This window comes from Stomoxys calcitrans, chromosome 1, assembly GCF_963082655.1.
Source record: "Stomoxys calcitrans chromosome 1, idStoCalc2.1, whole genome shotgun sequence".
NCBI lineage: Eukaryota > Metazoa > Arthropoda > Insecta > Diptera > Muscidae > Stomoxys > Stomoxys calcitrans.
Genome location: NC_081552.1, coordinates 43,998,614 through 44,021,596, shown reverse-complemented (window position 1 = coordinate 44,021,596; position 22,983 = coordinate 43,998,614). Strand labels below are relative to the sequence as shown.

The 22,983-nt window shown below is 32.3% G+C and overlaps 1 protein-coding gene across 1 annotated transcript in view; it reads right to left on the bottom strand.

The window, feature by feature from the left end:
* The window catches only part of LOC106093785 (nuclear hormone receptor FTZ-F1), a 253,636-nt gene that overhangs the window by 209,291 nt on the left and 21,362 nt on the right, over positions 1 to 22,983 (bottom strand). The window contains exon 2 of the mRNA XM_059361011.1: positions 17,174 to 18,811. Coding sequence (XP_059216994.1) covers positions 17,174 to 18,776 — 1,603 coding nt within the window. The 5' untranslated portion in view covers positions 18,777 to 18,811. The remainder of the gene's footprint in view (positions 1 to 17,173; positions 18,812 to 22,983) is intronic.

Genomic DNA, 22,983 nt, shown 5'->3' with positions numbered 1-22,983 from the left:
TAATTCAACATCAGAGAACCAACTAACAATGACCTTGCAACACATATTTGAGGAAAAAAAAAAGAGAAGCCAACAACAACAACAACAACATTAATGCTGCGCCAGCAGCGGTATATATCTTCTGTTATTGTGGAATCCAATAGAGCAAAATGTCAGCCGTCCGCCGTTGTAAATGTATAAAAGAATTGCAGCAACAAAAATCAAAATGGCGGCAAAGCCAATACACACACTCGAAGAGAGGATGTGTGTCAATGTCATCATAACCCTGGCCTTATTTTCGGCGTTGTGCGCCATTTTTATATCCAAAACAAGTGTTTGGACGGCAAGGTGAGGAGGGGGTTTAACGCCATAAGACATACTCACATACCCACATGCATAGCCATCTACCTATCTATACCATAAAGTCTGGCACAAGGTTGCCAGGCAAAAATGAAACAAACAAAAAATACAACGAAAACGTTGAATTGCATTCATTCATGTTCTATGGCATTTGCACTTTCGCTTTATTAGAGAAAGAGATAGACAGAGAAAGACGTAGCACTCGCACACTCCTTACTTGCCAAAGAGCCAGACGACTAAACAAGCCAAACAATACTAGTCGTCGTCGCTGCCGTTGCCGATGCCTTGCTGTCGCCGCTCTATGAGGTTGACTTTGACCCATTTCTTAACTGATGCTTGCTGTGCGCTTGTTGCATGTTCCGATGGCCAACACGGCGGCAGCGAGCTGTCGGTATATCTTGTTGTTGCTGTTGTTAGAGGTGCAACTGCTAAGTCAGACGACTGTAGGTCGTGCCTCAATCATCTAATACATTATGCCAATGTGTATCATACACGGCAAGTGCAAGTAGAACATTGGTATGTGCGTTTGTGTGCTGCTTTTGTTTATGTTTTCATTTTGAAACTAGATCAATGTCAGGCAAAATGCATAATACGTTGAAACAAACACACAACAACAACGCCAACGAAAGCGACAACAAGCGGATAGGTACAACATATGCATGCAAATGCATATTTACTACATTGAATCACAACACACGCACACACACACACACACACACAGGTACAATGCCAATAAACACAAACAGAAAAAATAATTCAAATTAACGAGGTGCGTGAGAATTGAAAATAACATTTTTGACAAGTAGTGGCCAACGTAACGTAAAGCAAGACGCTTCAACTGCTATAAATTGTTATCACATCATGCCACGTTATTGATATCATACAATAGGGGTGTTTTATTAACACATTAAGCGGATTTGCTCGCTTAGTTTGTAGGGAGAAAAATGCTATCCCCGATTAGCTAAGCGGCTAATCTTTTCGCCGCTTACTAAAAGATATGGTGTCATCATTCAATTTGAATGACAAAACTAAAAGAGGAAGAACGCAACCTATTTATTCAATGATTTTAGACTAGGTGGACAAGTAGTGGCCAACGTAACGTAAAGCAAGACGCTTCAACTGCTATAAATTGTTTTCACATCATGCCACGTTATTGATATCATACAATAGGGGTGTTTTATTAACACATTAAGCGGATTTGCTCGCTTAGTTTGTAGGGAGAAAAATTCTATCCCCGATTAGCTAAGCGGCTAAGCTTTTCGCCGCTTACTTAAAGATATGGTGTCATCATTCAATTTGAATGACAAAACTAAAAGAGGAAGAACGCAACCTATTTATTCAATGATTAAACGTTCTGAAATGGCATAATTGCTTAGGTTTTTAATGAAATCACATTTATGAACACCGAGAAACATACATTTAAAATTAAAATCCATGGTGGTGGTGACCCAAGAATCGGCACGTTTTTAATTGTTATATAATAAATAAGTAGAAAAAAAATTGTAAAATCGAAAAAATAAAATATAAAGAAAATACAATAAAAAACAAATGAATAAAAAAAAAATGGAAACAATACAAATGAAACAAAACCATCCCCCCAAAGAGGACAAATTTACCGACCATAGCAATATGGGGTTCAAATGAAAGGTCTTTAGTAGTAAAGCACGAATTCGATAACAGTATCTACGGAACACCCCATCACCCATATAGGACTTATTTACTGACCAGTCTAATATGGGGTTACAATAAGAGCTACTAATATTTATTTGCAGGGTCAAGTCACTGAACGGCCCCCCGTCGCCCAAAACACTCCCCAAACCGGTCATGTTTGCCGACTATGGAAATATGGAGCTCAAATGAAAGGTATTTGGAAGTAGACCACGAATCTGATATCAAAATTCGGGACCAACTGCCTAGGGAACGTCCTACCCCCAAATAGAACGTATTTGCTCACCATGACAATTTGGGTGTTAAAAGGGAGTGCATCTCGATATTGATAGTTTAAAAGACCCATACTATGGACTATGGGACATACCAGACATATTTGCTGAGTTTTGCAATAAGCGGTTCAAATGAAAGGTATTTGAGATTATAAAACGAATTTGATATCCAATTTTGAGGGCAATGGCAATACGGGGTTCAAATAAATGGCATTTGAGAGTAGAGCACGATACTGATATATTTTCAGTGCTAAGTGTTTGGGGACCGCCCCACTCCCCAAAACAACCCTAAATCGGGCATATTTACCGACCACGTCGGGGTTCAAATGAAAGGTATTGGGGAGAAGAGTACGAACTTGATACCCACTTTCAGGACCAATTTTCTGGGTTCTACCCCTTCCCCAAAAAACACCTCACACACAGCAATTATTTACTGACCATCGCAATATGGGGCTCAAATAAAGGTATTTGGGAGATGGAATCTGAAATCTGAAAACCGCCCCTTTTCCAAACCACTCCCCAAAGAGTACACTTAAAACACTTTGAGGGGCATGGTGAATTGCGATTTCTGATACGCCATGCATCAACACCTTTGTCAAATTGATTAAGGTGTCCTACATAACGAACGACTCTTGAGTACGCTTTTGTTTTGAAACAGAGCTCGATAAGTGCTCTAACTCCCCTTAGCGCCGTAAGAGAGAAGAAAGCCTTAATTTCCATTATTCCGATACAAATAAATCATCAATGCTAAGAACAACAAACACATCAACATTGCCAAACTCTTTTCGTTGTGCACTAGAAAATTTATTGAATGTCACTGCAAGTGTTTTTTGTGCTTAGGCCACATTGACCTAGCGCAGCGACGGACCGGTTCGCAGAGCGCAAACAGACAAAATAAAACTCAAACTAAACAAATAAATTGATTAAAAATTTAAAACAAATAAAAAATATTTGGGTACTTGAACCCATATTTTCATACGATATTCGTTTTCTGGTCTTCAATGCCTTTCATTTGATACCCTTATTGTGCCCATCGGACCACTTTCGGATATATTGTCTCGATGGATCCACTTTTGATTTTAGGTTGTGTTTTTGGCATAAGGGGGATGGTCCGTTCCCCATCCGAGACCGAAAAATTATATAGCCTATGTTTCTTTCCAGACCAACCTACACAATATGCGAAAATTTCGAGAAAATCGGTTCTGCCGTTTTTCAGTCTATACGAAACAAACAAACCGAGTCCCATATATCCGTGATTGGCATTAGCCAATTACCATTTACTATCTTTCTTCTCCTTTAACACTTTCTCTTTACAAAATTTCCCCATCTAACCTCGTAGAAAAAAAAAACAACAGAAAACGACCTTTGTTAGATGCACATGTACGAGTACCCATTACGCAAGAACAAATTACAATTTCTACACAACTATGAACAATGTGTATGTGTGTGTGGGTGTGTGTGTAAGTGTGCTTCGATATGTGCCATTTACATCACCGCACCATCATAACTAACCACTTCAACTCTCTATATGAGGTTAGATTCGATTTTCTAGAACGCAATTGCGCTACGATTTGCGGCACTACTCACCCATCTCCTACTGTGTGTGGGGTAGAAGTGAGATTCACTTGAGCTTGTTAGCGGCTTTGGCGCTCAGCAGCTGCAACTGCTGCCAATCTGCGTTTCTCTGCCTCTCTGTGCTGTTCTCCAATGGAATTTCTCATTCAATGTTATTTGCTGCGCAGTTTGTCTCATGGAAGTATCCTTGTATCCAATCTCGTGTGTATTAGAAACACCGCTTGAGCTTGACCTAAATTCTCAATGGCAATTGTTTAAGCACAGGCAATAACAACAACACTGCATAATGCACTGAAAATGCATATTGTTTGCTGATTTGTTTGTTTGTTTGCCTGCCTGCTTGTACTTTGTTGTTATTGGTGAAAACAGCAGCGTCATGTTCTAATTGCAAAACTTGTAACATGGGCCCCTAGCCAACCATCCATCGAATCCATGTGAAACATGCAATTTGAGCCTCATGTGTAAGTGCAACCATGAATATTCCAACGCTGGCGGTGAGTTGTTGTTGTTGTTGTTGTGTTTTACTTATTTTAAAATAAGCCGTAGAAATTCAACAATGAAAGGCCTTTAGAATAATTCTAAATTACCTAATAACTGGGCTAATTTGATTTGATATTATGCCCAAGGATAGACTTGCCAGCAGTCAAGGAAGAGGTGAAGAATAACATGTGTTAAATTTTCACAATAAAAACGCATTCATGCCACGTTGACATTAGAATTAAGTCATTGTGAAATTATTGCATGCATTTGAAAGTAACCTTGAGAGTGTTTTTAAAATAAAGAAGACATAAGGTCTAGCAGATTAGATCAAGGATGAATAACAATAAAGTTCGGCCAAACAAAGATTGGAAGAATAGACCGTTTTCATCAATTGATTAAACCATGGCTCACAATAAATTATATTTTGGGGAAATTTCACAAAATACTTTCTTAAAAAAAAGAAAAAAATTCACAAAATTTTCTTAAAAATAAAATTATTACAATCGGATATTGTCCGGCTGCAGACCATAGGGTGATCTGGTTCTATTACAAATAGAACACAAAGAACCCTTGTTTTCTAAATTTAGGCAGAAAAATGTGTTTTTTGCTTTGTAATAGCATTTGACTGGTTTCCTAGATCGCGATTTCGTTTGGAAACACCCCAACTCATCGGTAGGCTTTGTCAAAAGTTAAATTTTTACAAAATTTTTTTTAAAAATTAAATTTGCAATTTTTTTTTTTCAATCAACTTTTTTTTAGAAATAAAATAATTTCTTCAGCTAACAACTGCTGCAAAAGTTTCTTTAAAACGGTAATTTTGACAAAATTTCTTTTAAAAAATTAAATTTTTGCAACATCACACAATTTTCTTTAAAAATATAATTTTGAAAAAATTTTCACAAAATTTTCTTTAATAATAAACTTTAAACAAAATTTCTTTAACAAATATTCACTTTTTTTTTTTAAATAATATTTTGATAAAATTTTCTTTAAAAATTAAATTTGGACAAAATTTTTTTTAAAAATAAAATTTTAACAACATTTCCTTAAAAAAATCAAATGTTGACAAATTTTTCTTTAAATATAAGAGAATCACAAGATTTTCTTAGAAATAAAATACTTCCTTCAAAAATAAAATTTTACAAAATTTTCTTTAAAAAAATTTTTACAAAACTTTCTTTTAAGCTAACTGTTGTAAATATTTCTTTAAAAGCTTAAGCTTGACAATCTTCTTTGAAAATTAAATTTTGACAAAATTTTCTTTAAAAATTAAATTTTGACAAAACATTCTTCGGAACTAAAATTTTCACAAAATTTTCTTTAAAAATAAAATGTTACTTAAGCAATAAAATTTTCCAAAAATTTCTTTATAAATAAAACTTTGACAATTTTTTTTTTAATTTAGTTAAATTTAATTTAATTTAATTTAATTTAATTTAATTTAATTTAATTTAATTTAATTTAATTTAATTTAATTTAATTTAATTTAATTTAATTTAATTTAATTTAATTTAATTTAATTTAATTTAATTTAATTTAATTTAATTTAATTTAATTTAATTTAATTTAATTTAATTTAATTTAATTTAATTTAATTTAATTTAATTTAATTTAATTTAATTTAATTTAATTTAATTTAATTTAATTTAATTTAATTTAATTTAATTTAATTTAATTTAATTTAATTTAATTTAATTTAATTTAATTTAATTTAATTTAATTTAATTTAATTTAATTTAATTTAATTTAATTTAATTTAATTTAATTTAATTTAATTTAATTTAATTTAATTTAATTTAATTTAATTTAATTTAATTTAATTTAATTTAATTTAATTTAATTTAATTTAATTTAATTTAATTTAATTTAATTTAATTTAATTTAATTTAATTTAATTTAATTTAATTTAATTTAATTTAATTTAATTTAATTTAATTTAATTTAATTTAATTTAATTTAATTTAATTTAATTTAATTTAATTTAATTTAATTTAATTTAATTTAATTTAATTTAATTTAATTTAATTTAATTTAATTTAATTTAATTTAATTTAATTTAATTTAATTTAATTTAATTTAATTTAATTTAATTTAATTTAATTTAATTTAATTTAATTTAATTTAATTTAATTTAATTTAATTTAATTTAATTTAATTTAATTTAATTTAATTTAATTTAATTTAATTTAATTTAATTTAATTTAATTTAATTTAATTTAATTTAATTTAATTTAATTTAATTTAATTTAATTTAATTTAATTTAATTTAATTTAATTTAATTTAATTTAATTTAATTTAATTTAATTTAATTTAATTTAATTTAATTTAATTTAATTTAATTTAATTTAATTTAATTTAATTTAATTTAATTTAATTTAATTTAATTTAATTTAATTTAATTTAATTTAATTTAATTTAATTTAATTTAATTTAATTTAATTTAATTTAATTTAATTTAATTTAATTTAATTTAATTTAATTTATTATTGCATGCATTTGAAAGTAACCTTGAGAGTGTTTTTAAAATAAAGAAGACATAAGGTCTAGCAGATTAGATCAAGGATGAATAACAATAAAGTTCGGCCAAACAAAGATTGGAAGAATAGACCGTTTTCATCAATTGATTAAACCATGGCTCACAATAAATTATATTTTGGGGAAATTTCACAAAATACTTTCTTAAAAAAAAGAAAAAAAATCACAAAATTTTCTTAAAAATAAAATTATTACAATCGGATATTGTCCGGCTGCAGACCATAGGGTGATCTGGTTCTATTACAAATAGAACACAAAGAACCCTTGTTTTCTAAATTTAGGCAGAAAAATGTGTTTTTTGCTTTGTAATAGCATTTGACTGGTTTCCTAGATCGCGATTTCGTTTGGAAACACCCCAACTCATCGGTAGGCTTTGTCAAAAGTTAAATTTTTACAAAATTTTTTTTAAAAATTAAATTTGCAATTTTTTTTTTTCAATCAACTTTTTTTTAGAAATAAAATAATTTCTTCAGCTAACAACTGCTGCAAAAGTTTCTTTAAAACGGTAATTTTGACAAAATTTCTTTTAAAAAATTAAATTTTTGCAACATCACACAATTTTCTTTAAAAATATAATTTTGAAAAAATTTTCACAAAATTTTCTTTAATAATAAACTTTAAACAAAATTTCTTTAACAAATATTCACTTTTTTTTTTTAAATAATATTTTGATAAAATTTTCTTTAAAAATTAAATTTGGACAAAATTTTTTTTAAAAATAAAATTTTAACAACATTTCCTTAAAAAAATCAAATGTTGACAAATTTTTCTTTAAATATAAGAGAATCACAAGATTTTCTTAGAAATAAAATACTTCCTTCAAAAATAAAATTTTACAAAATTTTCTTTAAAAAAATTTTTACAAAACTTTCTTTTAAGCTAACTGTTGTAAATATTTCTTTAAAAGCTTAAGCTTGACAATCTTCTTTGAAAATTAAATTTTGACAAAATTTTCTTTAAAAATTAAATTTTGACAAAACATTCTTCGGAACTAAAATTTTCACAAAATTTTCTTTAAAAATAAAATGTTACTTAAGCAATAAAATTTTCCAAAAATTTCTTTATAAATAAAACTTTGACAATTTTTTTTTTAATTTAGTTAAATTTAATTTAATTTAATTTAATTTAATTTAATTTAATTTAATTTAATTTAATTTAATTTAATTTAATTTAATTTAATTTAATTTAATTTAATTTAATTTAATTTAATTTAATTTAATTTAATTTAATTTAATTTAATTTAATTTAATTTAATTTAATTTAATTTAATTTAATTTAATTTAATTTAATTTAATTTAATTTAATTTAATTTAATTTAATTTAATTTAATTTAATTTAATTTAATTTAATTTAATTTAATTTAATTTAATTTAATTTAATTTAATTTAATTTAATTTAATTTAATTTAATTTAATTTAATTTAATTTAATTTAATTTAATTTAATTTAATTTAATTTAATTTAATTTAATTTAATTTAATTTAATTTAATTTAATTTAATTTAATTTAATTTAATTTAATTTAATTTAATTTAATTTAATTTAATTTAATTTAATTTAATTTAATTTAATTTAATTTAATTTAATTTAATTTAATTTAATTTAATTTAATTTAATTTAATTTAATTTAATTTAATTTAATTTAATTTAATTTAATTTAATTTAATTTAATTTAATTTAATTTAATTTAATTTAATTTAATTTAATTTAATTTAATTTAATTTAATTTAATTTAATTTAATTTAATTTAATTTAATTTAATTTAATTTAATTTAATTTAATTTAATTTAATTTAATTTAATTTAATTTAATTTAATTTAATTTAATTTAATTTAATTTAATTTAATTTAATTTAATTTAATTTAATTTAATTTAATTTAATTTAATTTAATTTAATTTAATTTAATTTAATTTAATTTAATTTAATTTAATTTAATTTAATTTAATTTAATTTAATTTAATTTAATTTAATTTAATTTAATTTAATTTAATTTAATTTAATTTAATTTAATTTAATTTAATTTAATTTAATTTAATTTAATTTAATTTAATTTAATTTAATTTAATTTAATTTAATTTAATTTAATTTAATTTAATTTAATTTAATTTAATTTAATTTAATTTAATTTAATTTAATTTAATTTAATTTAATTTAATTTAATTTAATTTAATTTAATTTAATTTAATTTAATTTAATTTAATTTAATTTAATTTAATTTAATTTAATTTAATTTAATTTAATTTAATTTAATTTAATTTAATTTAATTTAATTTAATTTAATTTAATTTAATTTAATTTAATTTAATTTAATTTAATTTAATTTAATTTAATTTAATTTAATTTAATTTAATTTAATTTAATTTAATTTAATTTAATTTAATTTAATTTAATTTAATTTAATTTAATTTAATTTAATTTAATTTAATTTAATTTAATTTAATTTAATTTAATTTAATTTAATTTAATTTAATTTAATTTAATTTAATTTAATTTAATTTAATTTAATTTAATTTAATTTAATTTAATTTAATTTAATTTAATTTAATTTAATTTAATTTAATTTAATTTAATTTAATTTAATTTAATTTAATTTAATTTAATTTAATTTAATTTAATTTAATTTAATTTAATTTAATTTAATTTAATTTAATTTAATTTAATTTAATTTAATTTAATTTAATTTAATTTAATTTAATTTAATTTAATTTAATTTAATTTAATTTAATTTAATTTAATTTAATTTAATTTAATTTAATTTAATTTAATTTAATTTAATTTAATTTAATTTAATTTAATTTAATTTAATTTAATTTAATTTAATTTAATTTAATTTAATTTAATTTAATTTAATTTAATTTAATTTAATTTAATTTAATTTAATTTAATTTAATTTAATTTAATTTAATTTAATTTAATTTAATTTAATTTAATTTAATTTAATTTAATTTAATTTAATTTAATTTAATTTAATTTAATTTAATTTAATTTAATTTAATTTAATTTAATTTAATTTAATTTAATTTAATTTAATTTAATTTAATTTAATTTAATTTAATTTAATTTAATTTAATTTAATTTAATTTAATTTAATTTAATTTAATTTAATTTAATTTAATTTAATTTAATTTAATTTAATCGATCAACCGATTTGCCCTCTAAAGCCTCTAGAGGACGTAATTCTTATCCAATTCGAAAATTCGATGCAATTTTGTACAATGACTTCCCCCATTACCTCCAACATATGTGCCAAATAGGGCCTGAATCGGTCTAAAACCAACTATAGCTCCGATATAAACCGATCAACCGATTTGACTTCTTGAGCCTCTATAGGGCGCAATGCTTATTCGATTCAGCTGAAAATACGTGTCAAGTATGGCCAGGGTCAGTCTAAAACCAGATATAGCTCCTACATAAACCGATCTCTCGTTTGCACTTCTTGAACCCCTTCTTGAACTTCCCAGTTCTTATCTGATTTGGCTGAAATTTTGCACAACCATGTCTCCCCTTACCTTCGCCAAGTATGGCCCGTATCGATCCATAACCTGATATACCTCCATCCATTATCCTTTATTTGCCTATAAAAAGATACCGGGTACCTCACCCCCAGAATTTAAAAAACTCTATTGTTTTCGATAAAAAAATAAAATAAAAAAATAAAATTTTATTACTATTCAAAGGGCTCTAACCCCCCCAGAAACCTGAGCAGGCTTAGGTAATGGTGCCGAATCTTGTTGTTACGTCCATGGTCTACCACCGAAATGTTTGCGTGCCCACAGCTCTAAAGTAGCTTCCAAAATGTTTGTCCGATAACAGCATTGCATTCACTTTGATGCCAGACTCTATAAAAGCTACTCGAGAGTGGCCATGGACGGTCACAGGTGCCCACATCATCACTTGAGATGGAAAATTTTTTCGTGTGGCCATTTATAGGCTAAAAATTCTCGTACATGGGCTCGGTTAAGTAAGCACGATCTTTCTGAGAGTTTACGAATTGCTCATTATGTAAATTTTTCGTGTCAGATAACACAATGTTCGAAAACTCACCATGTTCGTGCAAGCGCTGAAACTTCTTTGCTCTTTCAACAACCTTTTGATTGCCACTACGCTGTGGAGTTCGTGGAATTCGCCGAATTATTTCAGGTGTTGTTGCATTTATTTATTTATTTTTTACCACCACTATGTTATTTGGCAACACTATCTGGTGCTATCTGGTGCTATACACAAACATTTTGTTCACTTTGAGGTGTTTGAGTTCGCCAACAATAGCTGCTTGTGATTTTCTAGTCAAATATCACGAAAACATACATCATGCATTATACATATACATCATCATCATACATCATACATACATACGAATACATCAGCTGCCCTCATAAACCCATATCCAGATTTTTCGTCTAGAGTCCCTGAAAAATCACTTTCTAATTTAATCACAATGTTTTTTTTTTTATTTTATTCTTGTTTTTGTTTTTTTTTAATTTTTCATAGTTATATCGTGTTTTGGAAATTATTTCCCTTTTATAGCACCTAAAGAAATATAATACAAAAATTCTAAGGTTTATACCTTCAAATTTTTGTATTACACTTTTTTTTTTATTTTCAAAACTTATACAACAAATTCTGGATTGTTCTATAGCACTACTCATGGTCATTCATTCTATACACCAAACATTGTTGGCATTTAAAATTTCCCCACATTCAAGGATGCCATATACATCCTCTATCATAACATACCATACCATACTATTCCCTTTTTAATGCTTGACTCTTCTATTAAGTTTGACATTTTTTATACTTATCTCCAAATGCTTCATGCATATTAAAATTCCATTATCGAGAATGAAGCATCCCAAGGTAAGCTAGTACCGTATATAACTAAAAACTACTAACAACACTCGCCTGTTGCCCCGCCAACCAAAAATGCTATAATGCCGCAACACTCCGTAGACCGCATGGGACCTCGAGAAATGCAACAAGTATTTATAGACTGCTGCTTAACCTTAACCCAGTTACCTAAAAACCAATGCTCAATGTCACCAATATGACAAAAACAACAACATGAATAGATGGAGCAACAACAAACTGCAGCAGCAGCAACTGGTAACGTCATTCATGGCCCCAACACCCATCTTTTTCTGCCTTAACCCCACCTAACAAAAATCTCTCCCAAAGTTATAGCATTAGATAGTTGTTATGCATTAAACAAAAAAAAAAAACAAAAAAAAAACACTCGATATCCTCCTTCAATGCTAGTTTGTCGCATTTTACGCAGCAGACCGCTTGTCTGTGGGGAATGACTGCCATCTCTCTCTCTCTCTCTCTCCCTTTCGCTTTCCCTCTCTCACTACTCATCTTGCGGTTTTTTGCAATATCCCCACAGACTGAGAAATTTTGCATTGAAGGTCTGCATGTTGGTCGGACTTACATTAGATTAATTGCTGCTGTGAGTGCTACAACAACAACCAACGCCGCATCGCATAGACAGTCATTTTGTGTGTCTCTCTGCCGGCCAGCCAGTTCGTCGTTAGTTAGCAGCACATTTGTTTTGTTTTGCCATTTTTCCGCAAATATATCCCCCATTCCACCAAATTGCTTTATGCCTCTCTTTTAATACCACAAATGTTGCATGCTGGGCCAGCCATATGATTCAATTGCTATTTTTTTTTTGCCCTATGCTTACTACTACAAACAAATTGACAACAATTGCAACACTGACATTGACGAATGTCAGCGGAGATTTATCTAGTGTTGCGAGATAAGAGAGAGTGGTGGTGGTGAGAGCAGGGTGTTGATGATTTTATTGCTATGAAAGGCCATCATAGTTTAACAGACAACCGTTGTAGCTGTAGCAGCGTAATGCAATTTTTTTGAAGGCTTTACCCCCACCTCAGCTTACGTCTGACTGTCTGGTAATTTTTTCTTCGTTTTGCTTCGATTCGTCTGCCTCTAGTCGTAGATGATTGAAGGAAAAATGCTAGAGTAAACAGCTGCCTACTCTCTGTCTGTCTGTCTTGTCAGCTGATTGCATTCTATCAATTTATTGGAAAGAAGATCTTATTTTGTTGATTTGTTTGCTTGCGTCTGAACTAAAATGCGGGGTGGGTGATGTTATACCACCCCGCATTTTAGTTCAGACGCAAGCAAACAAATTTACAAAATATCAAGACTGCACGATAAAAAAATCATAATTATTGCCTAAAAACTCTGTGCCTGGTCGAATTTAAGGTATCCACCACCTAAAAATTAAACCTAATCGGCTTCTAAGGGCTAAAGACGCCGCAGGACAGACATTTCCAGATGCTGCAAATTCAGTGTTCCTAGCAATGAAGGAATTCAAGCATATGCGCATACCACCATTTTTAGCTTTCGAGCTTTGACGACATTCGGACGCCCACAATTTTGGGGCTTTCTCTCTGTACAAACTAGCCACTTGCCTAAAGGATTGACGACTTTTCAAAATTTCAGATTACCATTTTTCAAAATTCTGGAGGAGGGTTAGTATTCGGATCGCCTCAGTTGTAATGGATGCAAAACGAAATTTCCACATATGCCAAACCCAACAGAGACTACCTCTACAACCATCCCCAACACTGTCATCGCACCCGCAATTTGTCAGTAGCGCTTAGAACTCTAAAAGGCCTTAAAGTTTCAAGCCAATTCTATGACAGTACTCTATAACACCAATACTGCAAAACACCGAGAATCGCTAGGACTTTAAGAGGAGCGGCTTTACGGGACCCTCAAAGTCCCTCACCAAAAACATTTGCTTCTAAAATTATTTAAAAAGAAATTTTCCCGTGCTGGAGTTCAAGAGATATAGTGTAATTGGCGAACTCAGACACCTCAAAGTGGACAAAATGTTTGTGTATTACACCATAAATCGTTATAACGATACTGGCAGCGTCGCCAAACACCATGGTGGTGGTCCAAAAGAAAACTACAACAACATCTGAAATGGTTCGCCGTGCCATGGCTCAAATTGAATGAAATCCACGCTGTAGTGCCAATCAAATGGCACGACAGCGTGGTGCTGGAGTTCAAGAGATATAGTGTAATTGGCGAACTCAGACACCTCAAAGTGGACAAAATGTTTGTGTATTACACCATAAATCGTTAAAACGATACTGGCAACGTCGCCAAACACCATGGTGGTGGTCCAAAAGAAAACTACAACAACACGTGAAATGGTTCGCCGTGTCATGGCTCAAATTGAACGAAGTCCACGCTGTAGTGCCAATCAAATGGCAAAAGATCTGAAAACGAGGCAACATATAATGACCACACAAGCATTAGATTAAGCCTAACAAGTTTCAAAAAACCCACACGATCTTACACAGCAAAGCAAAAAAAAAAAAGTTAATCTCGAAGGGGCAAAGGAGTTGCAGCGCTGCAGTGAATTTCCGAACATCATGTGTTCGCTGGCGAGAAAAATTCCCCAATAGAGCAATTTGTAATCTTCCAACATGATCGTACTTGAGCTTAGCCCACGTACAAGAATTAGAGCCTGCAAACGGCCACCCGAAGTAATTTTCCATCTCAAGTGATGGTAGGGGCCGCTGTGACCGACGAAGGCCGCTCTTCAAACTTTTTCCACGAGTCTGGCGTCAAAGTAAATGCGACTTATTATTGAAAAAAAAAAAAAAAAAAATGGAGCCCGCGACTATTGCTCTGAGTCGGTCAAAAAACGAGTTGCGTATGTTTTCTGCCCGTATTTTGACCCTTTGGCGTACAATGGCTCTCTTCAGCGCATCCATACAGGCATATTTGTATAGCCTCCACCATGGGTTGAGGGGTATACTAAGTTCGTCATTCCGTTTTAAACTCATGGAAATATTGATGTGGGACCCAACAGAGTATATATATATATTGTTGATCGTCTTGTCACTCAAAGTCGATGTCTGTCTGTTTGAATTGGTAAGACTTTGTGTCAGCTAACCTGCATACGAGGAACATTCCTTTTACATTAAAAACGCATTGCTCATAAGCAAGTGAACACGGTGGACTGAAGGGGCTTAGGAAGGATCGAGTGGCACCCTGCACAAAAACCCTGCAGAACTCTAACTAAGGTTATGTAAGAACTTATCAACATCGAGCCAGGTTAAGACTGCAGAAGGAAGAAGATCTAGGGCACTGCAGCACATACCAGACTCATAAAACGTAACCATGTGGAGGTTCCTTAAACCTAAAGACTCTCTTCGACAGCATAGCCCACCAAAACGAGATTATCGAGGACCATTGACATTGGGTAGTAGGACTACCGCTTAGGACTCTAATGGCCCTGTCAGATATTTCCAACAATGACAACTCCAAGGTCAACCTTTTTATGGAAAAATCTTTCAAAACTAATTTTATGAAAATATTTAAAAAAAATTTGCAAAAAATTTCTAATGGAAATTTTTTTTTTCTATAGATAATTTTTTCAAAATTGGATTTTTAAAAAAAAAAAAATTTTATAAGGATATTATGTCAAAATTTTATTTTTATTACTTTTCAAACCATATTCGTAATCTACTCCCGAATAACTTTCATTTGAGTTCCATGTTGTCATGATCGTCAAATAAACCTATTTTAAGGGGTTTTGGGGCTGGGGCGGCCCCCAAGGTACTTGGACCCAACTGTTATTATGAAATTCGTACCTTACTTTTGAAAATTTTTACAGATTTTAGTCACAAGCATTTTTTTTTTTTTGGGAAAGTTTTTTTAAAAAATTTTTATTTAAAATTTTTGTCAAAACTTTTTTGCAAAAAATTTTACAGAAAATCTTGTCAAAATTTAAGTTCTATTGAAAATTCAATTTCTATAATTTTTTATATTTCTATATAAAATTTCTCCAAAAGTTCTTTTTATGAAAATTTTTTTTTTTAAATTTTCAATTTTATGGATTTTTATAAATTTTTGTTACAGTTTTATTTTTAGAGATTTTTTTTTTTTCAAAATATCAAATTTTTTTTTTAAATTTCGAAAAACAAAAAATTTTTTTTAGGAAATTTTTTTTGTCAAATTCTCAATTTTATGAAATTTGTATACATTCGGCCGGGCCGAATCTTATATGCCCTCCACCATAGAACGCATTTGTCGAGTTCTTTTCCCGGTGTCTCTTTTGAGGCAAACAAAGGAAAGAAAGAAAGAGGAGGAATGTTGAAGACCACAGCAGCAGTCATTGCGTAAAATTTCAGCCAAATCGGATAGGAATTGCGCCTTCTAAAGGCTGAAGAAGTCAAGACCCCAGATCGGTTTATATGACAGCTATTTCAGGTTATCTACCGATTTCAACCATACTTAGCACAGTTGTTGAAAATCATAAAAAACACACCTCATGCCACCTCATTTCAGTCAAGATTCAAGATCGGTTTATTATGGTCCATTTACAATCCCAACCCACCCACACCTTTATAAAAGTATTTGTGTAAAAATTTCTAGCAGCTAGTTTTACTCCTTCGAAAGTTAGCGTGCTTTCGTCAGAGAGACGGACGGCGGACGGACATGACTAGATGGACATAAAATGCCATGGCGATCAAAAATATATTGGGTTGCCCAAAAAGTAATTGCGGATTTTTCATATAGTCGGCGTTGACATTTTTTTTTCACAGCTTGTGACTCTGTAATTGCATTCTTTCTTCTTTCTTCTGTCAGTTATCAGCTGTAACTTTTAGCTTGCTTTAGAAAAAAGTGTAAAAAAAGTATATTTGATTTAAGTTTATTCTAAGTTTTATTAAAAATGCATTTACTTTCTTTTAAAAAATCCGCAATTACTTTTTGGGCAACCCCATATATACCTTATGGGGTCTGAGACGAATATTTCGAGGAGTTGCAAACAGTATGACGAAATTAGTATGCCCCCATCCAATGGTGGAGGGTATAAAAAGAAAACACAAACAGACAAACTAAACGAAAGGCACGTCGCATGTGGTGTAGATATCACTGCCCATACACAATGCAGCTCTGGCAGCATCAGCCGAGGACTGATCTCAGTGCTGCGAACAAATAAGTTTAACTTTCTTTCTGCGGCTTTCTTGTGATCTGTTAACAATTTTCCCCTTTTTTCTTGTTTCCCCCTTTTCTCCAACTAAGCGAGCAGTCGTTTGAGGAACTTGGCGATTTTCTATGGAGAAAATTCTGATTTCCCACGATAGGTTGTCTCAGAATGCCTCCAAAATACAAAATTTTGTATAATTTTTCTCCATGGGTATTTTGGTTGATACCAATTTTTTTGAATTTTTTCTCAGCAACAACAAAATATTGCCATTTATCATCTAAGCAAATGGTTTTAATAAAAAGATTTAATCAAATGGTCTTCGACTTACCCGATCTATCGTTCAACTCCAATTCGATAGATTCATCCGAAGAAGACATGGAGTCATCATTGCTATCGCTGCTGATATTCGATGAATTGAGCTGAGATATGGCATGCTGATGAGATGTGGGCGAAGACTCATGTTGCTGGGAATCATGATGTTGCTGCAACATATGTTGATCTTGAGAATGTTGCTGTGGATGCTGCGTCACTTGGCTGTGGTGAATGGTTTGTGATGGTTGTTGTTGTTGATGTTGTTGTTGATGTAGATGTTGCTGCGTATCATTGGTTAAAGGTACTGATGTAGCAGAGTGTGAGGTGTCATTGTTTGGGTTATTGTTGCTGGCATTATTTACTAGAGTATTATTGTGATGTTTTGTAGTGCTTTGGGTTGTTGTGGATGTCGTGGTGGTGCAGGAACTGGCGGCTAGTTCTTCAATACTGTGCAATGTTGATCTTGTACTCGAAGTTGGCTGTGATGTTGTAGTCTGCGTGGCAGAAATTGAACTTTGATTACTGGCAGTATGTATGGCATTATTGTTGCTATCATTTCTAGAGGAAGCTGTTGGTAGAGCACCACCACCTGCCATATTACTGTTGCCTACACCACCACTAATGGTTGTGGTTGTTATAAGATTCTCATTTGTTTGAACCTCCACCGAGTTCCTGTGGCTGTTCGGACCTATAGCTATTACCGTGGTTGCTGTTGTTGTGGCGGCAGCAGACATATTAAAGTCTAGCAGATTAGCATTATCACTGGTTGCTGTGGGCGTGGCATTAACAATATTTGTTAGATAATGATGACGTCGTGTTAATGGTTCGGCAGTGTTTTGTACTTCATTGGTTTTCAAGGACATATGATGGCCATAATGACCACCACTAGAGGGGTTGGCTGATAGCACGCCCTGCATTTGTTGAGGATGCTGGGGCGGTTGCTGTGATGTTTGCGATACTGTTATGGTGGCTGGTGGTGCAGTTTGGGTTGCATTGGTTTCTCCAGCATTCAAGCCATGATGCTGCTGCGGTTGTTCCCTTTGAAACAATATTTGAGCAAATTGTGGCACATTCACCCCCACACCCGAGGTGCCCACAACTTTGGGTAAAACCCCCATTATATTACTAGCCTCTATGTTGGTTATCAACGGTGGCAGACTCTTGAAATTGGTCTCCACCACTTCGGTTACAGTGGCACCACCAACACCACCACCACCACCTCCTAGTAACAGGGGAGATCCTCCGCCGTGCGTCACTGGATTATTGCTCGCAGGACCAAATTTCAAATCACACAAAGCACCCAATGATACGGCAGCATCTAAATTAGCATCTAATGCAACATTGCGATGATCCAACAAAGTCGATTGTTGTATGCAAGCGGCAAATGTGCTGTAATCACCGCCCTTGGCCATGCTCATTTCGGGTTTCATTGTTTGGCCAGGTGAACTTTCATACATGAAACTGGTGGTGCTGGGTGTGCTGCCAGCACCTAACATGTGATCTTTATGGTGATGCATGTTGTGGAAATTGTTGTTGTTATTATTATTGTTGTTGTTTTTATTGTTATTCAAATTGTTGTAAGCACTCTCAGCTAGTAAGGGGACAGAGAACTCTTCCATGTTATGTGGCTGCGTGTGGCGAAATGAGAGGAGAGCTGAAAATGAGAAAGAAAATTTGTTGTTATTGTTGACTATTTTTTTTGCTCTGGACGATTGGCACACGTCAACGTCACGTCATGTTATAGGATATCAAAGTCCGCATTTGGTCATTTAAGGTGAAACGACCTTTTGTAAAATAATGTTCAACATGGTACTAAACAACAGGACTAGAATATGGCTACGAACACCCCACATGGGAACCGAAGAGCAAGTGCAACCCAAAAAGAAAAGTGACGCGTCCTTTGATTTGTACCCAATAGACTAACAAATGACACCTCTTCCTATGGGAAGGGGTACTGAAACTGTCCTTCTTTGTTTTGAAAGGCAGCACTAAAACTGTCCTTTTTTTTGAAAAAGCGTACCAAAACTGTCCTTTTTTGGAAAAGGGGTACTAAAAAGTACTTTTTTTTGAAAAAGGGTACTAAAAAGTCCTTTTTGGAAAAAGTTACTAACGAACACCCTTTCTTTTGGAAAGGATACTAAAACTAGCCTTTCGCAAAGGAAATAAACCTAACCTTTCCTTTGGGAAAGAGTACTAAAACTACGCTTTCCTTTGGGAAGGGGAACTAAAGCTACCCTTTCTATTGGGAAGGGTATTAGAACTTCCGTTTCCATTGGGAAAGGGTATTAGAACTTCCGTTTTCATTTGGAAAGGTATTAAAAGTACCTTTTTCTTTGAGAAAGAACACTAAAACTACCCTTTCCTTTGGGAAAGGGTTCTAAAAACTACCCAAAGGCAAGTGTACTAAAATTAAATTTTCCTTTGGGAAAGGCTACAAAAACTATCCTTTTCCTTGGGAAAGGATATTAAAACCACAATTTCTTCTTGGAAAGGGTGTTAAAACTTTCATTTCCTTTGGAAAAGGCTACTAAAAATACCCTTTCCTTAGGAAAAGAGTACTAAAACTACCCCTTCGTTTGGGAAAAGTTATCAAAACTACCCTTTCCTTTGAAAAAGGGTAGTAAAATTACCCTTTCCTCTGAGAAACTAAAACTACCCTTTCCTTTGAGAAGGCGTATTAAAACTATCCGTTTCATTGGGAAAGGGCATTAGAACTACCCTTTCCGATGGGAAAGAGTACTAAAACTACCCTTTCCTTTGGGAAGGGGAACTAACGCTACCCTTTCCTTTGGGAAAGGGTATCAAAACTACCCCTTCCTTTGGGAAAAATACCCTTTCCTTTGGAAATGAGTACTAAAAATACCCTTTCCCTAGGAAAAGAGTACTAAAACCACCCCTTCGTTTGGGAAAAGTTATCAAAACTACCCTTTCCTTTGAAAAAGGGTAGTAAAATTACCCTTTCCTTTGAGAAACTAAAACTACCCTTTCCTTTGAGAAGGCGTATTAAAACTACCCCTTCGTTTGGGAAAAGTTATCAAAACTACCCTTTCCTTTGAAAAGGGGTAGTAAAATTACCCTTTCCTTTGGGAAAGTGTACTAAAACTACCCTTTCCTTTGGGAAAGGGTATTAAAACTACCCTTTCCTTTGGGAAAGGGTACTAAAACTACCCTTTCCTTTGGGAAAGTGTAATAAAACTGCCCTTTCCTTTGGGAAAGGGTATCAAAACTACCCTTTCCTTTGGAAAAGGGTATTAAAACTACCCTTTCCTTTGGGAAAGGGTATTAAAACTACCATTTCCTTTGGGAAAGGGTACTAAAACTACCATTTCCTTTGGGAAACTGTTCTAAAATTACCCTTACCTTTGGGGAAAGGTACTAAAACTACCCTTTCCTTTGGGAAAGTGTAATAAAACTGCCCTTTCTTTTCGAAGCTTGTCGCAGGAGTACCACAAGGCTCTGTCCTTTCTCCCTCCCTTTCCTTTGGGAAAGGCTACTGAAAATACCCTTTCCTTTGGAAATGAGTACTAAAAATACCCTTTCCTTTGGAAATGAGTACTAAAACTACCCCTTCTTTTGGGAAAGGGTATTAAAACTACCCTTTCCTTTAAAAAAGGATAGTAAAAATTACCCTTTCCTTTGGGAAAGGGTATTAAAACTACCCTTTACTTTGGGAAAGGGTACTAAAACTACCATTTCCTTTGGGAAAGGGTACTAAAACTACCCTTTCCTTTGGGAAAGTGTAATAAAACTGCCCTTTATTTTCGAAGCTTGTCGCAGGAGTACCACAAGGCTCTGTCCTTTCTCCCTCCCTTTCCTTTGGGAAAGGGTACTAAAACCCTTCATTTGGGAAAGTTTATAAAAACTATCCTTTTCTTTGGGAAAGGGTACAAAAACTACCCTTTCCTTTGGGATATGGTATTAATTAGGATTTCCCAAAGGAAAGGGTCTTAAAATTACCCTTTCCTTTGAGAAGGGGCATTAAAACTACCCTTTCCGTTGGGAAGGAGCATTAAATCCCCCCTTTCCTTTCGGTAAGGGTAGTAAAACTACCCTCTCCTTTGAGAAGCTAAAACTGCCCTTTCCTTTGAGAAGGGGTGTTAAAACTACCCTTTCCGTTTCGAAAGAGAAGGCATTCAGTAATTGGCACCAGTAATGAATTGCTGCGTCAACAGATAAGAACTTTGTGTTCGCGTCTTTGTGCCAAACTTCTAAATTCTCCAAGTGGAGGTAGAAGCTTTTTGGTCGTTTGTGAAAAGAGTGAAGGGCAACTCATCGGCTATCCCGACTCTCACGAAAGACGACCAGATATTCATTGACCCGTTTGATAAGTTCCATGCCTCCGATATATTTTCGAACACGTGGAGATCTCGACGTTACTAAACCCCCCGGCCGGCATGGCATATAGTCACTTGTTTTATGAAAGTGTTCTTCGACGCTCCTTGCTTACCGTGCGCGTGTTTTCCCGATGCGTTGGAAAATTGCCAACGTGCAGCCTATCATCCCAAAGAAGGATGAGGCAATCGACCAATAGTGTTATGCTCCGCGCTGTCCAAGGTTATTGAGAGCATGGTCAATTACCCTCTGGTGGCATACTAAGAGTCCAATGGTCTTTTTAGGGACCGACAATTTGGGTTCCGCAGAAATCGCTCCACGGGTGATCTGATGGCATTCCTGTCCGAACGTTGGAGTCCCCCATTTTCACCAGTTCGGTGAGAGTAAGGTCGTGGCTCTGGATATCTCCAAAGCATTTTATAGGATCTGGCACGGCGCACTCCTTTCAAAGCTTGTCGCAGGAGTACCACAAGGCTCGGTCCTTTCTCCCTCTCTGTCTCTTGTTTTCATTGACGATCTACTGGGTCTAACTTCGAATCCGATCTTCTCTCCTCCTCAACCTCTGTCATTTATATTTTCTTTCGACCATAGTCCGAATCTTCGAGAGATTGAAGACAGGAGACAGATTATGCGCGTAACACTCTGCCAGGATTTGCTGGCCGTTTCTGAGTGCACGCAAGACGCCCTGCTCTTTGTTGTCCCACAAATTATTCCCTGAGACTTTACAATCGTCAATATCTATCGACGGTGTAGATATCAAGCAGTCAGAGGCTCTTGATGTTCTGGGCACGAAGATTGAATGTGATGTCCGTTGGTCAAAACATGTATTCAAAGTGTCGAAGGAAGCCTTCAAGAGCTTGGGCTTTTTTAAGCGCTGTAAGAAATATGTCACTCCCTCTGATCTTCTTAAAGTCTACATTACGTACATCAGGCCGAAGATGGAAAATAACTCACATACATGGGCCGGAGCCTTGAGCGTGTCCAGAGGCGGACGTTGGTGTTAATTGGAGATTGTTCATCATAATATGACTAAAATATAATGTATTGGGTTGCCCAAAAAGTAATTGCGGATTTTTTACAAGAAAGTAAATGCATTTTTAATAAAACCTAGAATGAACTTTAATCAAATATACTTTTTTTACACTTTTTTTTCTAAAGCAAGCTAAAAGTAACAGCTGATAACGGACGGAAGAAAGAATGCAATTACAGAGTTACAAGCTGTGAAAAAATTTGTCAACGCCGACTATATGAAAAATCCGCAATTACTTATTGGGCAACCCAATAGTTCCATTTATTTTATGTTGAACCATAACGAAGTTCATTTGATGTAATCATATTTTAGACATATATTAACTAAAAACGAATAAATTTGTCTTTAGCGCTATATGAAGTTCAACGTTATTCGAAAATAGTTTATTTTAACTCAACCATTGGGTCATTCTTTTAGCGTGGACACCGAACAAAAGCAACTCCAAAAGCACAGCGACACGAAAA